At 36.1% G+C, this 19,249-nt stretch overlaps 1 protein-coding gene across 1 annotated transcript; it reads left to right on the top strand.

The window, feature by feature from the left end:
- The first annotated feature begins 955 nt into the window (after positions 1-955).
- On the top strand, positions 956-5,498 carry LOC139779822 (uncharacterized). The gene is made up of 6 exons (XM_071718301.1): positions 956-1,014; positions 1,220-1,388; positions 1,633-1,828; positions 2,177-2,320; positions 2,361-2,408; positions 5,311-5,498. Exons 1-6 carry the CDS (start codon positions 956-958, stop codon positions 5,496-5,498), a joined length of 804 nt encoding a protein of 267 aa, XP_071574402.1.
- Positions 5,499-19,249: the final 13,751 nt, after the last annotated feature.

The following is a 19,249-nucleotide window of genomic DNA, read 5'->3' as shown; positions in this document are numbered from 1 at the left end:
TTAAATGAAACTATGACAACATATGAGGTATTTACTACATTAAAATATTTAATATATCATTAACGAGATTTGTTTAATAATCAGCTTTGGCTGATTATTGGCTGAAATAACCAGCAATTGTCTTGCCTTTACTGGTTGAGCCCTTAACTAGTCATTACTTTGCTGGTTGGACCAGCAACGTGTCTTACTTTTACTAGTTGGAACCTTAACTAATCTTGCCTTCACTGCCTGAACTTTTATATTGCTTTGCCTTTGCTTATTGGACTGAAAACTTGTCTTGGTATTTATTATGCTTTGGGAACATTGTGTTGGATCCGCCTTTGTTTCAATTTTGAATATCTTATGTCACATTTCTATTCAATCACCTTAAAACCCCCGTGTAAAAATTTTCATGTGAATTCGATATAATTTTAAAAAATCGTCCACCATATTGGATCCGTTATTTTGAATTTTGAAAATCTAATGTCAGATTCGTGTTCAGCGACACCAAAAATCCCCGAGTAACGAGTTTCAAGCGAATTTAAGCAATTTTATGTACATTGTCCGCCATATTAGATCGGCCATCTTTAATTTTTTATTTTGCCACTTTGCATTTAAAAGTAGATATAATTACCTAAATTTTAAGTCATATTAGAACTCTTTACGTCAAAACCAACTTTGGGGGCGGGGGGTCTCTCGTTGAGAAAGAATGCTCCATATATATTTTATCATTATCATGTCATTTAAAAATTATTAATAAGTATCTAATAATAGTCATTTAAGTAAAAATAATCATTTTTTAAATAATTACATATTAAACGCAGTTTTTATTAATGGAGTGATTTAAAATGTTATAGAGCAACACTTAAAGCATATTTGTAAAAAAAAGTATATAAAAATGGAAAAAATAAATAATTTAAAAAAGTCGCATGAAGAAGACGATTATTTCAGTAATGAGTCCGAAGATTTAAATGCCATGGATATGTTAACTTCTAACGAAATGCTGGATAATGTTCAAATGTACGATTCGACTGTGTAAGTTTACTCCTAAATTTTTATTATTTATAAAAACTTAAAATACAAATATTTATGTTTACTTTTCTATGGACTTCAGGTTATAGTTTTGTCTTTACAATTTTTAATATCCTGTGGTATGTAACAATTTTTTATGTTGCATCTAAAAAACAATTCATATCCATTAACTGTTTAAATATTTTAAATAACTTTATTATTCTTACAGTGAGATAGTAGGTTACGTTGATGGCATAGACGCTCCGCGTTATGTAGGTGATAAATCTCAATACAAAGTTTTTAAATTATATTTAAACAATGGTAGCGGAAAACGCGTGCAAATCGTGGCGTGGAACGACGATATTGATGTTGTAGAACAATATATTATATCAAATCAAGTAAGCGTTTTGTTATAGTAGATATACTGTTTTATTATTTTGATGATTGTACATATAATTATCTTCAGATCTATATATCTGACTAAATTTTTGTGCTTTTATTAATAAAATCGTTTTTTTAAATGATGTCATTTATTATGTTAAATAATATTAATATATATACACATATATAAATTTCACAAATTTATAACATTATATATGTGTATAATTGTAAACATTAATCTATTAAACAATTTTCTAATAGATTGTACATCTGGATGGCGTACAGGCTCGACCGCCAAAAAGATCGAATTTTAATAACGGTTATGTTCCTTTTGAACTGCAAATTCGTTCTAATATTGTTATTACAAGTTTAGGAAAATATGATTTGGAAAATACCTTAAACGTAGAACCTGAGCATATTGAATTTTTGGATGTCATGAATACTGTACAACGTGTTGGTGAGTTTTACTTCATTGTTTATTATACCTATATTTTACACACGTATACTCTATCCCAATCTCTCTCTCTCTCTCTCTCTCTCTCTCTCTCTCTCTCTCTCTCTCTCTCTCTCTCTCTCTCTCTCTCTCTCTCTCTCTCTCTCTCTCTCTCTCTCTCTCTCTCTCTCTCTCTCTCTCACTGTCTAACTCACATGCTCATAGGTATATGTAAACATTATATAAAACTGTATGCGATATATTCATGGAATACAGATCTTGTAAATGTTAACATATTTAATTAATAACCATACTCGTATAATAGATATTTAATTTAATTTTCCCAGTGAATACAATAAATATATTTTATAGTTGTGGAAGGCTACATAAAGACAAATTTTACGAGCGTCCATCATAACTTGTTAGACAAAATGATTGGTTGTGGATCGATAACCGATGGTGAGTTCAAGTTGGAAGTCCATATTATGAATTTCAATGAAGAGGAATATTATAACCGTGAGAAAGCTGATAAGTGTTTCGAGTACGAGTAAGAAAGTACGGAAAGGTGATAAAGTTAAAGTTAATGGAATAATGCAGTCAACAGGTAAAGTGTTTATGTTTATTATTATTAATAAACTCCATCTCCTATTGATTTTAAAATAAGTTCTATTCCATAGTTCTATATTAAAAGAATAAAAGAATGATAAAAAATACATTAAGAAAATACTATTAAGAAAACAGCACATTGTTTCACATATAATAAGACGGATTATTATAGAGTAAAATAAATAAATCTTTTATGAAGTATTTCAAAAAGATAATGTAAAAAAAACAATAATAATAGTAAAATAAATATAATATATACATTAACATTAATAAAAAAATGTAAATTATAAAAATATATGCATTTCCACAATGGTAATAACGATATAATAATATATCTATTATATATATTAACGATAAAAGTAATAAAATATATAAAGTATTACTGATAAAAGTGTCAGAATTTGACATATATTTGTTAGATCAAATACAATATAAATAAAATATTAAAATTATCTAAATGTTATTATTAAATGTTAATCATTGGAATGTCTTTTTGTATCCATAATCTACTGTGAAATATAATATATTTCTCAGTTAATTCGCCATACTTCTTAGTACAAAGTACAAATGACGTGAAAAAAATAGAAGGATATATGTCAAGGGCAAGAATTTTGAAAGTCTCTCGAATACTTAAGAAAAAGATATCGGAAGAAAGTTCTTCACAGCAGGTATAAGAATGAGTTTTGAAACAATTTATCATAATAAGAATAAATAGATATATAATCCAAGAAAAAAAGAATACATTGAATATACATATACACTTAAAAATAATAACAAAGTTACAATTACATCTTTAAAATCTTTGCTTATTCTAAATGTACATATGTATATTGATTTGTATTATACAAATTGTATACAATAATACGTGGCTTCGATTCGGATGACAATTACTTGAGTTAATTTAATGATAAAATAATTTAGATAGAAAGTGATCCATAACACCTTCGTGGTATATTAATTATTATTAATATTATAATTTAAAGATTAAAATTAAAATCGAATATCTTAATGCAAAAATGTCGAAGCCATAAGGATTTTCTTTTCAATCGTTTAAAAAGTAACATAAACAAATAATGTGTCTTTTTCTTTTGATATCAGATTAAGAAGAGCAAAGTTGAATAAAAAGTTTGAAGAGGACGTTTGTGATTAAGAAACATTGATGTTGACGTTATGACATTTCTGACGTTATGATATTCCTGAAGTTCCTGAAAGTTAATTGTTTAAAATATGTGACACAAACTATAGAATTATAACACTTATATACGTTGTATTAAAAAAATTAAATCTTATTGAGAATTAATTGCATAAATTGCATTAATTATGTCTTTTGTATTATTGTCTTTTGTATTCTCACTTGCGTTCAGTTATTTATCCAATAAATTAAAAACTCTTTTACATCATTATTATAAGTGATAAAGCTTTAACACATATGACAGTTTTGTTGTAATTTTAAATTTATTTGTAGCATGCAGCATACATAAGCGAGTAAAACGTACCTATACATTTCATCTTTTTTATTAGCTCTAAGCTTTGTAAAGTTAATTAATTATTGTACTCATAAATCAGATTTGTCTTTCAAAAATTATGTAAATATATGTTTATTATTTTATATTATTTGCAATTTTTATGTCATTAATTTAATTATAACTTTAGGTATTATTGGTATTATACATATACATATACTATATATTTATTAAACATTTTTTACTGGTTTTCATGTGCTAAAGCCGTTGTACCAGTTTTGGCACTGACCTTGAGTTCAGCGACACTCTGTACCTATATAATAATGAAAATCAAGAAAATGCTTTTAAATTGTAAATTTATAAAATATTTATGTATATTCCATATTAAACTTGAACAGACTGCATACATGTAAATATATGCAGATATATGTATATAAAATGAAACAAATGGCGCGCGCGTAGCGCGCGCTCCTGTGTTGTTCTAGTTTCCTAAAAAAGAGGCACGATTATGGGCATGGTAGATAGGGCCTTCTTACTTTCCCATCCAAGATACCATTCTAAGAACATTAAGTTCATAATAGATATTCTTCTGGAGAATGACTATCCGTTGGTTTTCATTTTTAATACAATCAATACTAGAATAAAATCAAACAAGAAAGTTTATTGCTTTCGACTACAATTGGCATATGTACAAAAACACGTTACGACGTTTCTTTGGGTCCTTTTCTTTGGGGGCGTTGCCTTTGAACTCCGACATGTAAGCACGCGTTTGTCGGCGCTCCGCGGGTATGTCGTGCTTCGTTTCTTGACGGTGGCCACGCTCCTCTTATAAAACGCATTCTCTGATGTCACGGACTTATGCATCGATATTTGTATGACTATTTCGGGTAAAATCTTCGTAAATACAGATGTATAGGTTCGCGACAAAGACCTTTTTACCAGATGCTTGAAAAGGACCCGATCCGAAGGGTCGAAACGTCGTAACGTTTCTTTGTACATATGCCAATTGTAGTCGAAAGCAATAAACTTTCTTGTTTAATTATCATTGGCGGAACAAACAATCGATTTCTAGAATAAAATCGTTACTTAACAATTGTACTCGCAAACAAATAAATGAGCCTTCATCCACGCGTGAAGAGGACCGACGTACTTGGTTCACGGTTCCATATGTTCCGGGCATTTCCGATGAATTTAAAAGGGTTTTTAAAGACCAAAATGTCAACTTGTCCTTTTATAGCCTGAACAAACTTAAGAGATTTATTAGAGTACAGAAGGATATCCTCCCAATTCAATCTAAGAAAAATGTGGTATACAAAATCTGTTGTAAAAATTGTGACGCGTCATACGTGGGTCAAACGATGAGACAAATAAAAACTAGAATCTCAGAACACCGTAACCACATTCACAGAAACACATCGACTCAATCGGTTATTACAGATCATAGATTGAATTTTGATCATGAATTCGATTGGGAGAATATCCAAATCTTAGACAACGAGAGATATTTATCCAGGAGATTAGTCTCTGAAATGACTCACATCAAACTTCAAAAGAATGGTATTAATTCACAAAATGACACAGAGTTCTTGCATCACGCTTATATTGCAGTTCTGAATAAATTGTAATCCATGCTCACGAATATGACGTCGTCAAATTCTGCTTTACTATTGGTTTACCAAATATCTTAGTTTATCTTACTTACTTGACACACTATGTACTAACTCGCCGTTGTTTTGACCTATAACAAGCTTTGCAATTTGTCATTTCATCGTTATGTGGCGTGTCGACGAGAACGTTTAGTCTCCTCGAATATTATCCATGTTATACATGACGTCTTGTTCCACGTTTTTCGGGCCGTTTGGTGAGTTTTAAAGGTTTCCTCTAATATTTTATAACTAATCGAAACTATTTACAGATAGGGATCAAATGGTCCAGGGTTCTGACATTTTAATCAGTTAATTCGCCTTTGGCACGAAAAACGCGTGACAAACTTTCGCTACTGCTGAAGATGGCTCGAATCAGAGCCGAAACGTTCGGATATTGTTCGGAGTAATGTACCAAGAGGATTAATAAATCAGACTATTGAATTTACGCACAAGGATCTGCGTCTGACCCTTACACTGCCCTGACTTCTCATATATACAAATATATCTCGTCTCCCAAAACAAATGTGTTAAGGTCACAATATTTAAAGGATACATAAAATGTTTTGTTTTTTGATAGTTTTTTGATAGTAGATAAACTCAAAATGAGACATTTTACAAAAATTGTACTAGTGGATTCTTTAAAATTCTATTACAGCTAAGATTTTATTACATCTATTATATATTAATGTTATTTTATATAACTATTTATATAAAAAAAATAATGTGGATGAGGAAGAACTCTTAAAAACTGAAAAATTAAACTTGGTAGATTTAGCTGGAAATAAGAATTTTGAAGATTTGATGCGGTTGATAAGGGAGCGAGAAAAGCAGAAAATATTAATCAATCATTATTGACTTTTGGTCGAGTTATAACAGCACTTGTTGAAAGAGACCTTCATGTAGCGTATCAAGAATCAAAATTAACAAAACTTTTGCAAGAATTATTAGATGGACGTACGAAAACATCGCTTATTGCAACAGTGTTTCCAGCGAGCCAATAAATCTTGAAGAAACTTTATCGACACTACATTATACTTATTGTGGCAAAAATATCACAAATTGTTTTATCAAGAGCATCAATCAGAAACTATCTAAAATATTGTTTAAAGAGTACATAGAAAAAATTTAGAAGCGACTTGTTGGCCGCATGTGAATAAAACGGTATATATTTGGCGCATGAGAATCATAATGATATAAACATTGAGAGTCAAACCAAGGAAATTGAAGATGAAATAACATTAAAGTGTTTAAAGAAACTATAAAGGCTAAGGAGCAATTATTTAATAATTACAAGCAAAGCATGTCAAACAAACTAATCATCTACTTATATAGTTATGATGAACTGGAACTTGAAAGAGATTTACTATAGAAGGTGTTAGCAATGATCCAACATTGCATTGGCAAAGTGATATTACAGCTAGAATTAATTATATCGCATGCATAGAATCATTTGTTTTGATGAATTACGTTATTGGAAGTACAAAAATATACAGTACAAGTTAATTTTTCGAATTATACAATAAGGAATTATTAGATTGACCATTACTTAATAATAATGCATATGAAATAAGGTTTTATGAGAATGTTACAAAAAAAGGTTCAGTGATAATTCATATATTTAAAGAAGTAACTGTACAAATAAAAATAAGATTTACAAGATCCTGAAAAACGGATCAAGAAAAAAGATAAACGATTGCAATTTTGATGAATGCTTAATCGTTTTCATATAGTATTTTCAATTACTGGTCATATTAATTTAATTTTATTATATTGTATAAAATATTATATTTTAGTTTTATTATATAAATTTTATTGTACGGATAGATAATATTTCGTTCTCGTATTGTATGATATAATCACTACTTAACACATGTCAAACAACCTTAACTTTTCAAATTATATTATATTTATATAATAAAATGTTAGCACACACGCGCGCACACAGGGCCGGTTGTCCAACCTGTTGGTAAACTAACTAATAATTAAATCATCTATATGTCTTTGTTTATCCTTTACATTACACAAAGATACACATATGATTTGACTATTAGTTAGCTTACCAATAAGTTGGAACAACTGGTCCACACACACACACACACACACACACACACACACACACACACACACACACACACACACACGCACGCACGCACGCACGCACGCACGCACGCACGCACGCACGCACGCACACACACACACACGCACACACCCACGCACGCACGCACGCACGCACGCACGCACATATATATACATACATACTTCCGGATTTTCTACTAATATGATTTCTCGACATTTTGGAACATTCTAAACCTATTTCCATCAAAATCTCGAAAAATTTTTTTTCACCATCACAAAGCTTTCTCTATGAGGAAGCAATATATTGTTTAGATTTTTGTATTAATGTTTCATGATAAGCCCAAAAAACATTGTTTTTATTTGCAGATTGATACTCAAAATTATTTTCTTGCTGTTTATGTACATCTTCTTTATTTGCAATCTTTAAAATATATGTTATTTTGTTTATTGCATAACAACATGCAATTCTATCTAAAAAATAATTTTTTTTAAATCTGGGATCCAGAATAGTAGCAATCGCAATAAGAGATTTTTGTTCGATATTTTTAAATCGTGCCTGCAATTCTTGTGTCAAAACTTTTTTCATGTGACACCCTACTTCACTGGTAGGTTTGCATGATTCTAGCTGATTTGCTAATGTATGTATTATCAAGAGACACGGTAGTGTCTCGCGCCAAGTACACGCGAAGCGAGACCGCACCGTGATTCTTTTACGCGACGCAACAAGTTGCGAGTACTCGAGTTGTTAAGATCTCAATAACGAGTGAACGGATCAAGTTCTAAGTAGGCTTGATCGATAGCTTGGAGTCGATTTATAAATAAAAGTGTTTTTATTTTTCCGCTACGTGTCCTACGAGCGGAGATATTGCGATGCAAAGTCCAAATGTGAAAATTTTATATTAAGATACGTCGTCGCCGTCGTTAAGAGATACGTCGACGTCTCATGTCACTTTCATTTCATGACGCTGGAGTCGCGTCCTTTTCACTTTTTCGATACTGGCGGTGCTAGTATCGCCAGTTTCGATATGTACATATATATACGTGTGTGTACTGCGCGCAGTGCAGACAGTGCGTTCTCGCGCGCTGTCACAGTCAGTTATAACCTAGAAATATGTATCGTGCAACACCGTGATCTCTCATCAGTTATAACCAAGAAATGGATAGTGTGTGACAGTCGCGACCGTCGCCGCGTCGTGACAGATAGTAAAATATATAAAGTATTGACCGCAGAGAGCTGATGCCGAGGAGACCTTTAAAAGAAGGAAGGTGTATCCAAAATTGCACACGTACGTATATGCTGTCTTGTAAAAGTTGTCGAACTATATGTTTACGCGAGTGTTACTTCTGTAGTAACTTACGGTAATTCATATTAAGATACGTCGCGCGTCGTCGTCTCTCAATCAGAGAAACGTAACTTTCACTACTTTCAACGGTGACTCTTGATTTCCGATAAGTTGCGCGCGCATTATTATCGATCTAGTAGGTAAATTAGGTCAATAGACTTATCGGTCAGGAAGAAGATTTCTATTTAGGTAAATTAGGTATATATAGACTTATCGGCCAAGAGGTTATCAAGAGACACGGTACAGCGCGTTCAACGCACTCAATAGTTATAACCTATAGTGACTGTCGTGCCAGATGTTAAAATAGTGATAGTGTACATTTGACCGCAGGGAGTTGACGCCGAGAAGATGTTTAAGAAGGAAGGTATATCCAAAATTGCACACGTACGTACATATATATGCTGTCTTGTAAAAGTTAAAGAGAACGAGAAAGTGATCTGTAGCGCAATTTATATTGTAGGCAAGTTGTGCTAAAATATTAGTTGAATCGAGTCCATTATCAAGAGACATGTACTACGTTTACGCAAGCGTTACTTCTGTAGTAACTTACGATAATTCACTCGTTTACGCGGAGTAAATTATCAAAAGTTGCTACAAAATCCCGTTTACGCGAAAGAATTATCGTAAGTTACTACAGAGGTAACGCTCGCGTAAACGTAGTACGTGACAGATAGTGTGTGTGTGTGTGTGTGTGTGTGTGTGTGTGTGTGTGTGTGTGTGTGTGTGTGTGTGTGTGTGTGTGTGTGTGTGTGTGTGTGTGTGTGTGTGTGTGTGTGTGAGATCATCAATATATCATATAATATTTTTTATAGATTAACCGGAGGAAGCCGGATACCGTGGAGCCGGATATGTATATATGCTGTAAATTGCTGTCTTGTAAAAGTTAAAGAGGACGAGAAAGTGGGCTCTGGTCTCTTCTCGCGCCGCTCCTGCGACACTGGCTGGCAGGGAGGGGGCTTCCTCCCTCGTCTGTTCCTCGGTCTTGTCCTGCACCGTCTTCTCTTTGGATTGACTGGAGTGGAGCCGCCCGACGTCTCCACCTCACGAGTACCGGGCCCAGATGGGGCCGGTGGTCTCGAGTGAGCAGCGGTCTCCACTGTAGCCAAAATGTAATGCAATTCAGCGGAGGATATTTCGCTCGACGCTTGATTGCTATTAAGCGGAGGCTAATTCACTCGACGCTTGGTTCTTTCGATCCACTCAACGCGTTCCTCGACACAGTATTCGTGGAGTACAGCGAAGGGATGCGAATATCGGGCCTCGCGTGGCCCGCCTTAAGTCGCCGCATGATCGTACTTTAAGTACGAGTAAATGTACATGGGCCGGCGACGCTCCGCGGCAGATCGCGGCACCTCCCCCCCAGGGGTCGGGGGAGGCCACCGGGGACCCTTAGGGGTTCCTAGGAGCCTCCCCCGATACGGGACTTGCGCACCCGGGGTCCCGAGCACACCAGCACCGTAACCTTCGTCAGTCTTCGGACTGGCGGAGGCCGGAGAGTTCCTTCGGGGACTCGCGAGGTAGGCGGCTTCTATAATAAGTCCGCCCGGCTCGGATGGGGTCGTGAGGGAAGAGCTTTTGCTCTCCCAACCATCCTCCCAGGGGTCGGGGGCGGCCTCCGGGGGTCCTTCGGGACTTCTGGTGGGCGTCCCCGATACGGGTTTGGCGAACCCGGGGTACCCGAGCTCGGGCAGGCTGGGCTCGTAAGGCCGGGAAGCCAACCAGCCTAGGAGAAGGAAAACTCCGATATAAAACCATTTCTTTAACAAACATGATGAACGCAAAAAAGAGAAAGACCGTACCGCCCCAGGGTGCCCGGACACCCAGGGGCCGGCGGGATGATGGGGGTAGCGTCCCAGCCCCACTCCCGTCGTTATCTGGTGATAAGCGACCCCGTGAGTCCGGAGCGAGCTCACGGGGCGAAATGGCAATCGCTGCCATTGATAAGATTAGAGAGAAAAAAGGCAGGCAGAGTTCCTTCTTTGGTCTGTCTCTGGGGACAGGCAGGATAGGCGAGAGGAGGAGATGAGATGCAGGTATCTTAGCGAGTGGCAGAATACCATCGCTGGGACTACGGCATCCGAGATGACTGAGAAAGTCAATGAAATGTTGGAAGAGTCAGGGATCCAACTGGCAGAGAAAGAGCTTTATATACAAAGCGCTATGGAGGTGATGGCTCTGGCCATCAACGAGTTAAGGAATCGCATGATAGAGATGGGAGAGACAACCCTTCGTTATCAAAGACTGATCGAGGGGTCGTCTAGCAGGATAACGAAAATGAGAAAGGAGTGGAAGAGGCTGGAACTTGCATTGAAAAATGCAAGGAAGGCCTCTTCCGGCGCAAAAGTAGAAACTCGGGAGGTTTCTACACAAATCAGGACTCACTCCCGAGTGCGCGGTAAGGTGCTCACGGCCGACATGGGGGAGTCGGTCGTGGGCGACGAAATGGAGGTTGAGGAGGTTCCTCATATGGTGGAGACACGGGATATAGCCGTACAGACTATACCCCGTGTCAAAAATAGGGGAAATGCTGCCCCTGGTAAAGGGGCATTCGGGGATCGGTGGATCGACGGGGGACTGAGTTCCCGCGTCGAGGCCCTCGATCTTCTGAGATCGAGACGGTGGAGACGCTGGTGAGGGAGGTTCGCTCCCTTACCAGGAAAAGGGATGGGGCTTCTCCTGCCAGGGAGACTGGCGGGGGGGACCCTGTCCAAGGGAGGAAGGCCCCCAGGGTGTTGCCTTCCCCTCCGGCGGTTAGGCCGGTAGGGGGGATGACTGGGGGAACGGTTGGGGGGGTGCCGCACAGTGGGAAAAAAGGCACTCTTTTTGGACAAAAATCGCTGGACGGTGTAATTTTTAACCGATTTCAATGTTTTTTTTTAATTTACTCGTTATAAATTGCTCTACAATCGTATCGTGGCCGTTTTTTAAATTAGGGCTTCCATTCAAAATGGCGGACGCAAAATGGTTGTCAGAAATATAGAAACTGTAAGATATTGAATATTCTTGCACCAGATTAAGGATATACGGGTTCTAGGGATCCCTAATAACATATCTGTGGTCAAAATTGTAATGTTTTTGCCACTGAAAACGATCTAATCGAAGATTCGCAGGCCAAAATGTTTTACGACTTTTTGATATCTTAACACAATATTGATGCATTTAGATCGCATTTTTGCTTACGTATTAGTACATATTATCTGAGAATTTCAAAACTTAGGATAAAATTTATATAGCTGCCAAAATATCAAACTTAAATCATAATGTAAAAGCAAAGAAATAACATAAATTTTGTTATATGTGACTTTGTGTTTTATTAACAACGATATCGATTCAATTAGGGAGGGGAGGAGGAATTTCTAATGTTCCAATAATAACTGTGTTTTAAGTCCGACAAATAATCGGCGCGCAGTTTAATATATTGGAAAATACGCGTATAATATAGAAATATTATTAAGCTATCTAAGATCCAAGCTTGGAGCGTAAATGGCCCTTTTCTTTGTCTACTCACAGTAAAAAATGATACGTAATTTTAACATTTTTTACATGTCCTAGAAAATCCACTCTAAATTTTAAGTTAAAATAACTCATTCATCGAGTGTTACTTGTTGACAAATTAGAAATGTTAATTAATTGACATTATACTTTACATTTGTTCCTTTGACTTTATTTTTTTATTAACACATGATATTAATTATTTTACAGATTTAACTTGAATTATATGTAATAGAAACATTTAATTTTAGTCAATTTAATTATTTTGTGTGTCAAAGTTTACGATTATTTGAAAATTTACTTTAACTTTTATTTATGTGTTAAAATAACTAACAAAGGGAACGGTCGGGGGTGTCCGAGACCGATTTGGATGCGCTTTGGATATGTTGTTGAGCATCAAAAAATATTAGACTCGTATTTTTTTTGCGGCTTATCTCGACGTTTATTGGTCGAAAAAACCCGATTTAGAACCTACCCGATTTGGATGCGCTTTGAATATGTTGTTGAGCATCAAAAAACATTAGACACGTGTTTTTTTTTGCGGCGTATCTCGACGTTTAGGGGTTGAAACAACCCCTCGAAAATAACGGATTTTATAGTTTTTAGCGAATATCTTCGAAAATATAAGGCGTATGAAAAAAAGTTTGGTACAAAAGGTTTATGGCTTTTTGTGCTCTTTACAATGGCGTAATCAGATTTTTCAAATTTGTCACATTTTTTAATTTAACCCCACCCCCACCTATTATTTTTGCCAAATATAACAATTTTTCCAACGCAAATTTAAGAGCGTCAAATGCCAAATACATCCATGTGTATTTTTATTATGATACCATTATTAGATTTTTGGCAAGACGAGATGATATGTGGTATAGGCGTCGCGCTGTAGGTAGGTGTTGCGTTATTTCTGTTCAAGTTGCGCCGTACGCTTAAAAATTTCCATTTCAACTCCGGGATGACCGAAAGCGCTGATGCGAAGGCCAGCGCAAGGCTATTTCGAGAGTCCTGGACTAGCAACGGAATGTCGACTCCGACATTATAAATACCGCCGAATTGTATCGGGCGGGCAGTCGCAAATTGGAAAGAGACGGTATCAAACCTTGGAACCGCATGCTAAAGCACCCGTTTCCTTGTTAAGCCGGGAACCATCCGTGGAGATAGATAGAATGTCCCACGAACCCGATAACGCCAGCCAGGTGACAGAGGAGCACGAGGTGCGGAAGGTGCAAATGGTGCAGGTGCACCGACAGACTCAGGGAGGCCAGCAAGCGACACAACAGAGTGCCACCGAGTCAGCGCGACGAGAAGAACTTCCGGATGAGGAGGTGCAAAGGCTGATGGCGAGGGACAACCCAAGAATCGAGGAAACGACATCGCCCGGTTCGCAGATCTTTGCGGCGGAGGAGACGGTGCAGCAGGAGCTGCACTCTGAAAACACCAGCCAGCCCGAGCCTGACGCGGATGAGGTACACCCGTTGGTGTATACTCAACTTTAACCTTTTTAAATGTAAAAGAGAGTTTTATCAAAGATATTGAGTTAAGCCGTTTTATATTAATTTTATGCGAAAGCAGTGCGTATGCACGAAAAGTGCAATTATTTTAAGTTTTAACAAGCGATTAGGGCAACGAGCCAACGCGATATATTTATTTAATACACACTTATGTGATACCCGATACACCACCAAATACAAATATACAAAACATTATTAATAAAAAGACAAATATAACATCGATTACCCGTTAAACCAAATCCTATTCCAAAAATAAATATTCATCCATTAGAATGGATCCAGATAAATTCAAAATAGTCATATTAACATTCATTTTTATCCTTTTTGCCATTGCAGTAGTTAGCATTCTGTTATTGGTACATACATATAAAGTAGAGTCAGAACCACGATATTTACCGTAAAGCGATTACCATGAAGTTCAAAGAATACATAATTGTTTCATTCATCATATTTTATCCACTATTCGTTAACTTTTCAGACCCAGATATAATTATTACACTATTCCTATTATTCACACTCTACATTTTGATACTTGGAGCGGGAGTAGATCCGCGACCAATCCGCGAGTGACGGTTTTATTATTAACAACATTTGAGTTACACTTTTAACATGAAAAGCGAACAGGACGTATTCCTGAGAACACGTATATTTTATTTTAATTTTACAAGCGTTATTTACAACTACACCTGTATTACACTTTACAGCACTAATTACACCTTACGGGCCATAAGCCGATAGAAGAACGCAGAGACAATCTGTACGGGGAAAAGATTCCTAAATAACATATTCAACAGTTTTATACAATTCTAATAACATTTTTTACAATTAAACAATAATATTAAGGCCTTCAGCCGATGAAATGCACGAGGTGCACAAATACAACTTACATTACCTATGGTTCGATATAATTAAAGATTTTATTACAGAAATGACCTTTTGGGGCCAACAAACAGTTAATTACGTTAATTTGAAACATTTAAAACAATTTTGAAAGATCTACACTTAATACTACACCTTTTACACTTTCTACACCTGTTTCGTAGATTCAGCGTGCGAGACGAGCCAGCGAAGGCTCTACACTTTATACTACACCTTTGACACTTTCTACACTTGCATGTCAGATTTCAGCGTGCGAGACGAAGTCGCCGAGAGGTGCAACACTTTCTACACCGTCTACACTCGACGTCTTAGAATAAGCGCGCGAGATGAACCAGCGACGGCGATTACACTTTTGATACACTTTTAGCACTCCGAGTGCAGATTTCATTAAATTCATTGAATTTTACATATATTATTTACAGTTACATCTCACGGAAGAGAGAACAGCCAAATGGAGTTATTCCAGGCAAGGATTTATTTAACGTTGCATATTGCATTAATTTTTATTATACTCAGTTACACTTTATTACACTTTTGTGAACTTACTACACTTTTAGACGGCAATCAGCCAATTTGATATTATATTCATGTTTTTGATAATATTACAATATTCCCTGTCGATTTAAGAATTTATTATTATGCGATTATGCGTGCGGTAAATTTAAGCCGCGTTATACTTACCTTTTATACTTACCTTTATTACACCGACTCCGGTGACTAGATGAGACGATTCCATAGCGATCCTGGGTACCTGAAAGAAAAAGAAAAATACTTACCTGGTTTCATAGGATTCGTCTGATTGTGACGTAAAGAGTCACTCGATGCGAATCGAGTGACTTAGAGTTCGCTTGCGCGAAGTTTGCGTGCAGCGACGCGTTTGGTTCACGCGAGTGCGAAAGCCAAGTCGCGCCGTTGCACTCTGGTGTAGCATCTCGCGAAAAGGTGCCGAGTCTCAAGAGCGACTCGGTGTACGAAGTGCAGATGGAGTCGTACCATCTACACCCCAAGGTCCGAACAGCCAGTACGGTGGCTGCGCGCCTAAAATGAGGACTCAGCGCATGCGTGAGTCTAAGGTGGGAGAACACGACTCGTTCCTCCCGGACAGTCCGTCGTGAGTTTTTGAGGCGTCAACACGTGTTGCGCCATACAAATCGGAAAAGGCGTTCTTATCCCGTTATCCGCTAGCGTTAGTAGCGTGAACGAAATATTATTACGGACAGTCCGTCGCGAACTTTCGAGACGTTAACACGTATCACGGTTGCGTCATACAAATCGAAAAAGGCGTTCTTATCCCGTTATCCGCTAGCGTCAGTAGCGTGATTAATCTATTGTTAGAGACAGTGAGTGCGTGATACGGGAAGATTCCTATTGCGCTTATTTAGATCATTACGATCCGTACGAAAATAGCGGCGTTTCGAGAAAACTCGACGTATTCCCACGCGGTCGAGCGAACACGCGCGCGAAGAGAGATGCTGTACGATACTAAATAATAAATTGTTATTTGTTTATAATAAACAAAGCAAATATTCATTCGCGACCCCAGTGAATATCCTGTCCGATATACATACGCTTCGCTTAACAAGGGCGTGGCCGACGGCCTTGAACACGTCCGCGACGTAGAAACGACAGCCATCTTGCTGAGAAGGAAGGACGGGGCAACGCAGTTGAATAAGGTTTCTGTATTCAATCCTAAAAATACAGTGGCGACCGTAAACTCAGCCCAAGTAGTAAGTGGCTATATTTAATAATTTTCATAATTCCATTCGTTGTTCCGGTCACAACCTAACAAAGACCACTCCATTAATTATAAAGTGCGTATTTATTTATATAATTAAAGGTCGAGACAAATATTTAATTTTAATATCTTTCAGAATGAAGTTTAATCCATACAATGTAATAATGCTACTTTCTGCAACTTTCACTGGTTTCAACTATTCACCTCTCTCTCTCTCCAAATTATGTTATGTACTTCTCGCTCAGCGACTCAAATCTATCTGCCGTCCGTCCGTGCCTTCCTTCAGAACGCGCGAAGGCTTTCCCCTACTCCATATAACCTTCCGGACTTCCTGCTTATTTATTTTCGTGCTAACGCTATCGAAATAGCGTAAACTCCTCGCTGTCAGCGCCTAGTGCTGACCTTCGCATCAGCGCTTTCGGTTGTCCCGGAGTTATAATTGGGATAGTGTATTATTGTAGCGGTTAATGTGACGCACGTTCAAATTTGCGACTGCCCGCTCGATCTTACAATTCGGCGGTGGTATTTATAATATCGGAGTCTACATTCCGTTGCTAGTCCAGGACTCTCGAAATAGCCTTGCGCTGGCCTTCGCATCAGCGCTTTCGGTCATCCCGGAGTTGAAATGGAAATTTTTAAGCGTACGGCGCAACTTGAACAGAAATAACGCAACACCTACCTACAGCGCGACGCCTATACCACATATCATCTCGTCTTGCCAAAAATCTAATAATGGTATCATAATAAAAATATACATGGATGTATTTGGCATTTGACGCTCTTAAATTTGCGTTGGAAAAATTGTTATATTTGGCAAAAATAATAGGTGGGGGTGGGGTTAAATTAAAAAATGTGACAAATTTGAAAAATCTGATTACGCCATTGTAAAGAGCACAAAAAGCCATAAACCTTTTGTACCAAACTTTTTTTCATACGCCTTATATTTTCGAAGATATTCGCTAAAAACTATAAAATCCGTTATTTTCGAGGGGTTGTTTCAACCCCTAAACGTCGAGATAAGCCGCAAAAAAAATACAAGTCTAATATTTTTTGATGCTCAACAACATATCCAAAGCGCATCCAAATCGGTCTCGGACACCCCCGACCGTTCCCTTGTAAGACGTGTTGATTTTTTAGAACAATTGTTTTAAAAAAACTCAAAATAATAATTAATTTCTAAATGACATATATAAAGTGTTAAGTTATCACGTTGACATAAATGTAACACATGAAAATGTTAAGAAAATAATAACATAGCTATTGTATGTTAATTTTACATTAAAATAATAATCAAATCTTGGTAACACAAAAAAATTTTAACATCTGGACCGCTATGTACACACGATTTTTTACTGTGTTGATTGTATATCTTAACATTCTTAACGGTCTCAATACATATTAATTGTTTATTAATAACGCAATACTCAAGCCTTTTATTGTCAAGGCATCAGACAAGAAGTGACAAAATTTATTTATTTATTTTTTATCGTTTTTGTATTTCTTATTTTCGGGTTTTTTTTATTTTTTAAATATATATTTCTTGAATTTTTAATACCTGTATTGAATCTAACACTCTTAATTTTTTGTTATATTTAATACATTTAAATATATCTATGTAAAAAATTTATTACAATTAGTTATAAGCCTTGCTTTTTATTTTAACCCTTTAAGGCCCACTCATCGATCCCGTTGGAGTAAAATGTTATAATTTACAAGATAGTCTTAAAAGACGTCCCTAATGAAAGTTTTTTAGTTGTTTTAGTTTTTTTAGTTTTTTTAGTTTTTTTAGTTTTTTTTAGTTTTTTAGTTTTTTAGTTTTTTTTAGTTTTTCAGTTTTTTTAATGTACATAATAATTATGTACACAGGCCCCTAAAGGGTTAATTGATCAACAGATCTTTAGCCTCAGGAGATAAATCTTTCTGTTTGTTCTCTTGTTTAATTCTTAAACTACTAATTAAGGGATCTGATGACATTAGAAGGTAATGCATGATATCTTCATTAGTAGATTTTCGTGACTTCATTCTGCTGTGTTGGGCACGAGCTTTTCGAAAAATCTTATTGCTTGCTTCTTGCGCTTCTTCCGAGAGACAACCGATTGACAAACCAAAATGTTTAATAATACTACTACCGTGTATTAAAAGGAGGGGGTCCAAAAATGGCCGTTTTGTGCCCCGCTGGGAAACCTGTGAAACATTTTTTCCACCTTATTTAAGGTTAAAATAAGAAGGAAATAATAGTCATTTACCCAGGAAACCACGGGAAATATTTTAAAATTTATAATAATGTGTTTAAAACGTCTGTTAAAGTAACTGTGTTTGAGCGGTTTAATAAAAGGTGAAACGTTTTAAAACAAGCACTACATTTCCATTTAATAAATTTTGCATCATGAAATTGTATATAATATTTTTATTACATTTAAATATATATTTTTTATTACATACATATATATATTTTTTTATACTTTCTGTATATACACATATATGCAGTCACATAACATTCATCTTATTTCTGTTCTGTTTCTTTACTAACTACGTCAACCATTTATGAAAAATATTCAGATATATTTGAAAGATTACGAGATTTAGTGTTCAGAATCTGATTCAGATGAACCATCATAATCATTTTCAAAATAATTATTTAAATATATCTGAATATTTTTCATAAATGGTTGACGTAGTTAGTAAAGAAACAGAACA

This window comes from Temnothorax nylanderi, unplaced genomic scaffold, assembly GCF_030848795.1.
Source record: "Temnothorax nylanderi isolate EJ_2023f unplaced genomic scaffold, tnyl_v1.0 TNYL_tig0243_pilon, whole genome shotgun sequence".
NCBI classification, from domain to species: Eukaryota; Metazoa; Arthropoda; class Insecta; order Hymenoptera; family Formicidae; genus Temnothorax; species Temnothorax nylanderi.
This window is presented reverse-complemented; position numbering and strand designations above follow the sequence as displayed.

What these genes read in the sequence shown, in the direction of transcription:
- LOC139779822 (XM_071718301.1), top strand. Translation starts at nt 956, where the DNA reads ATGGATATGTTAACTTCTAACGAAATGCTGGATAATGTTCAAATGTAC. An exon ending in AATATATTATATCAAATCAA is followed by an intron (nt 1,389 to 1,632) that starts GTAAGCGTTTTG and finishes ATTTTCTAATAG; the next exon opens with ATTGTACATCTGGATGGCGT. An exon ending in TGAAGAGGAATATTATAACC is followed by an intron (nt 2,321 to 2,360) that starts GTGAGAAAGCTG and finishes CGAGTAAGAAAG; the next exon opens with TACGGAAAGGTGATAAAGTT.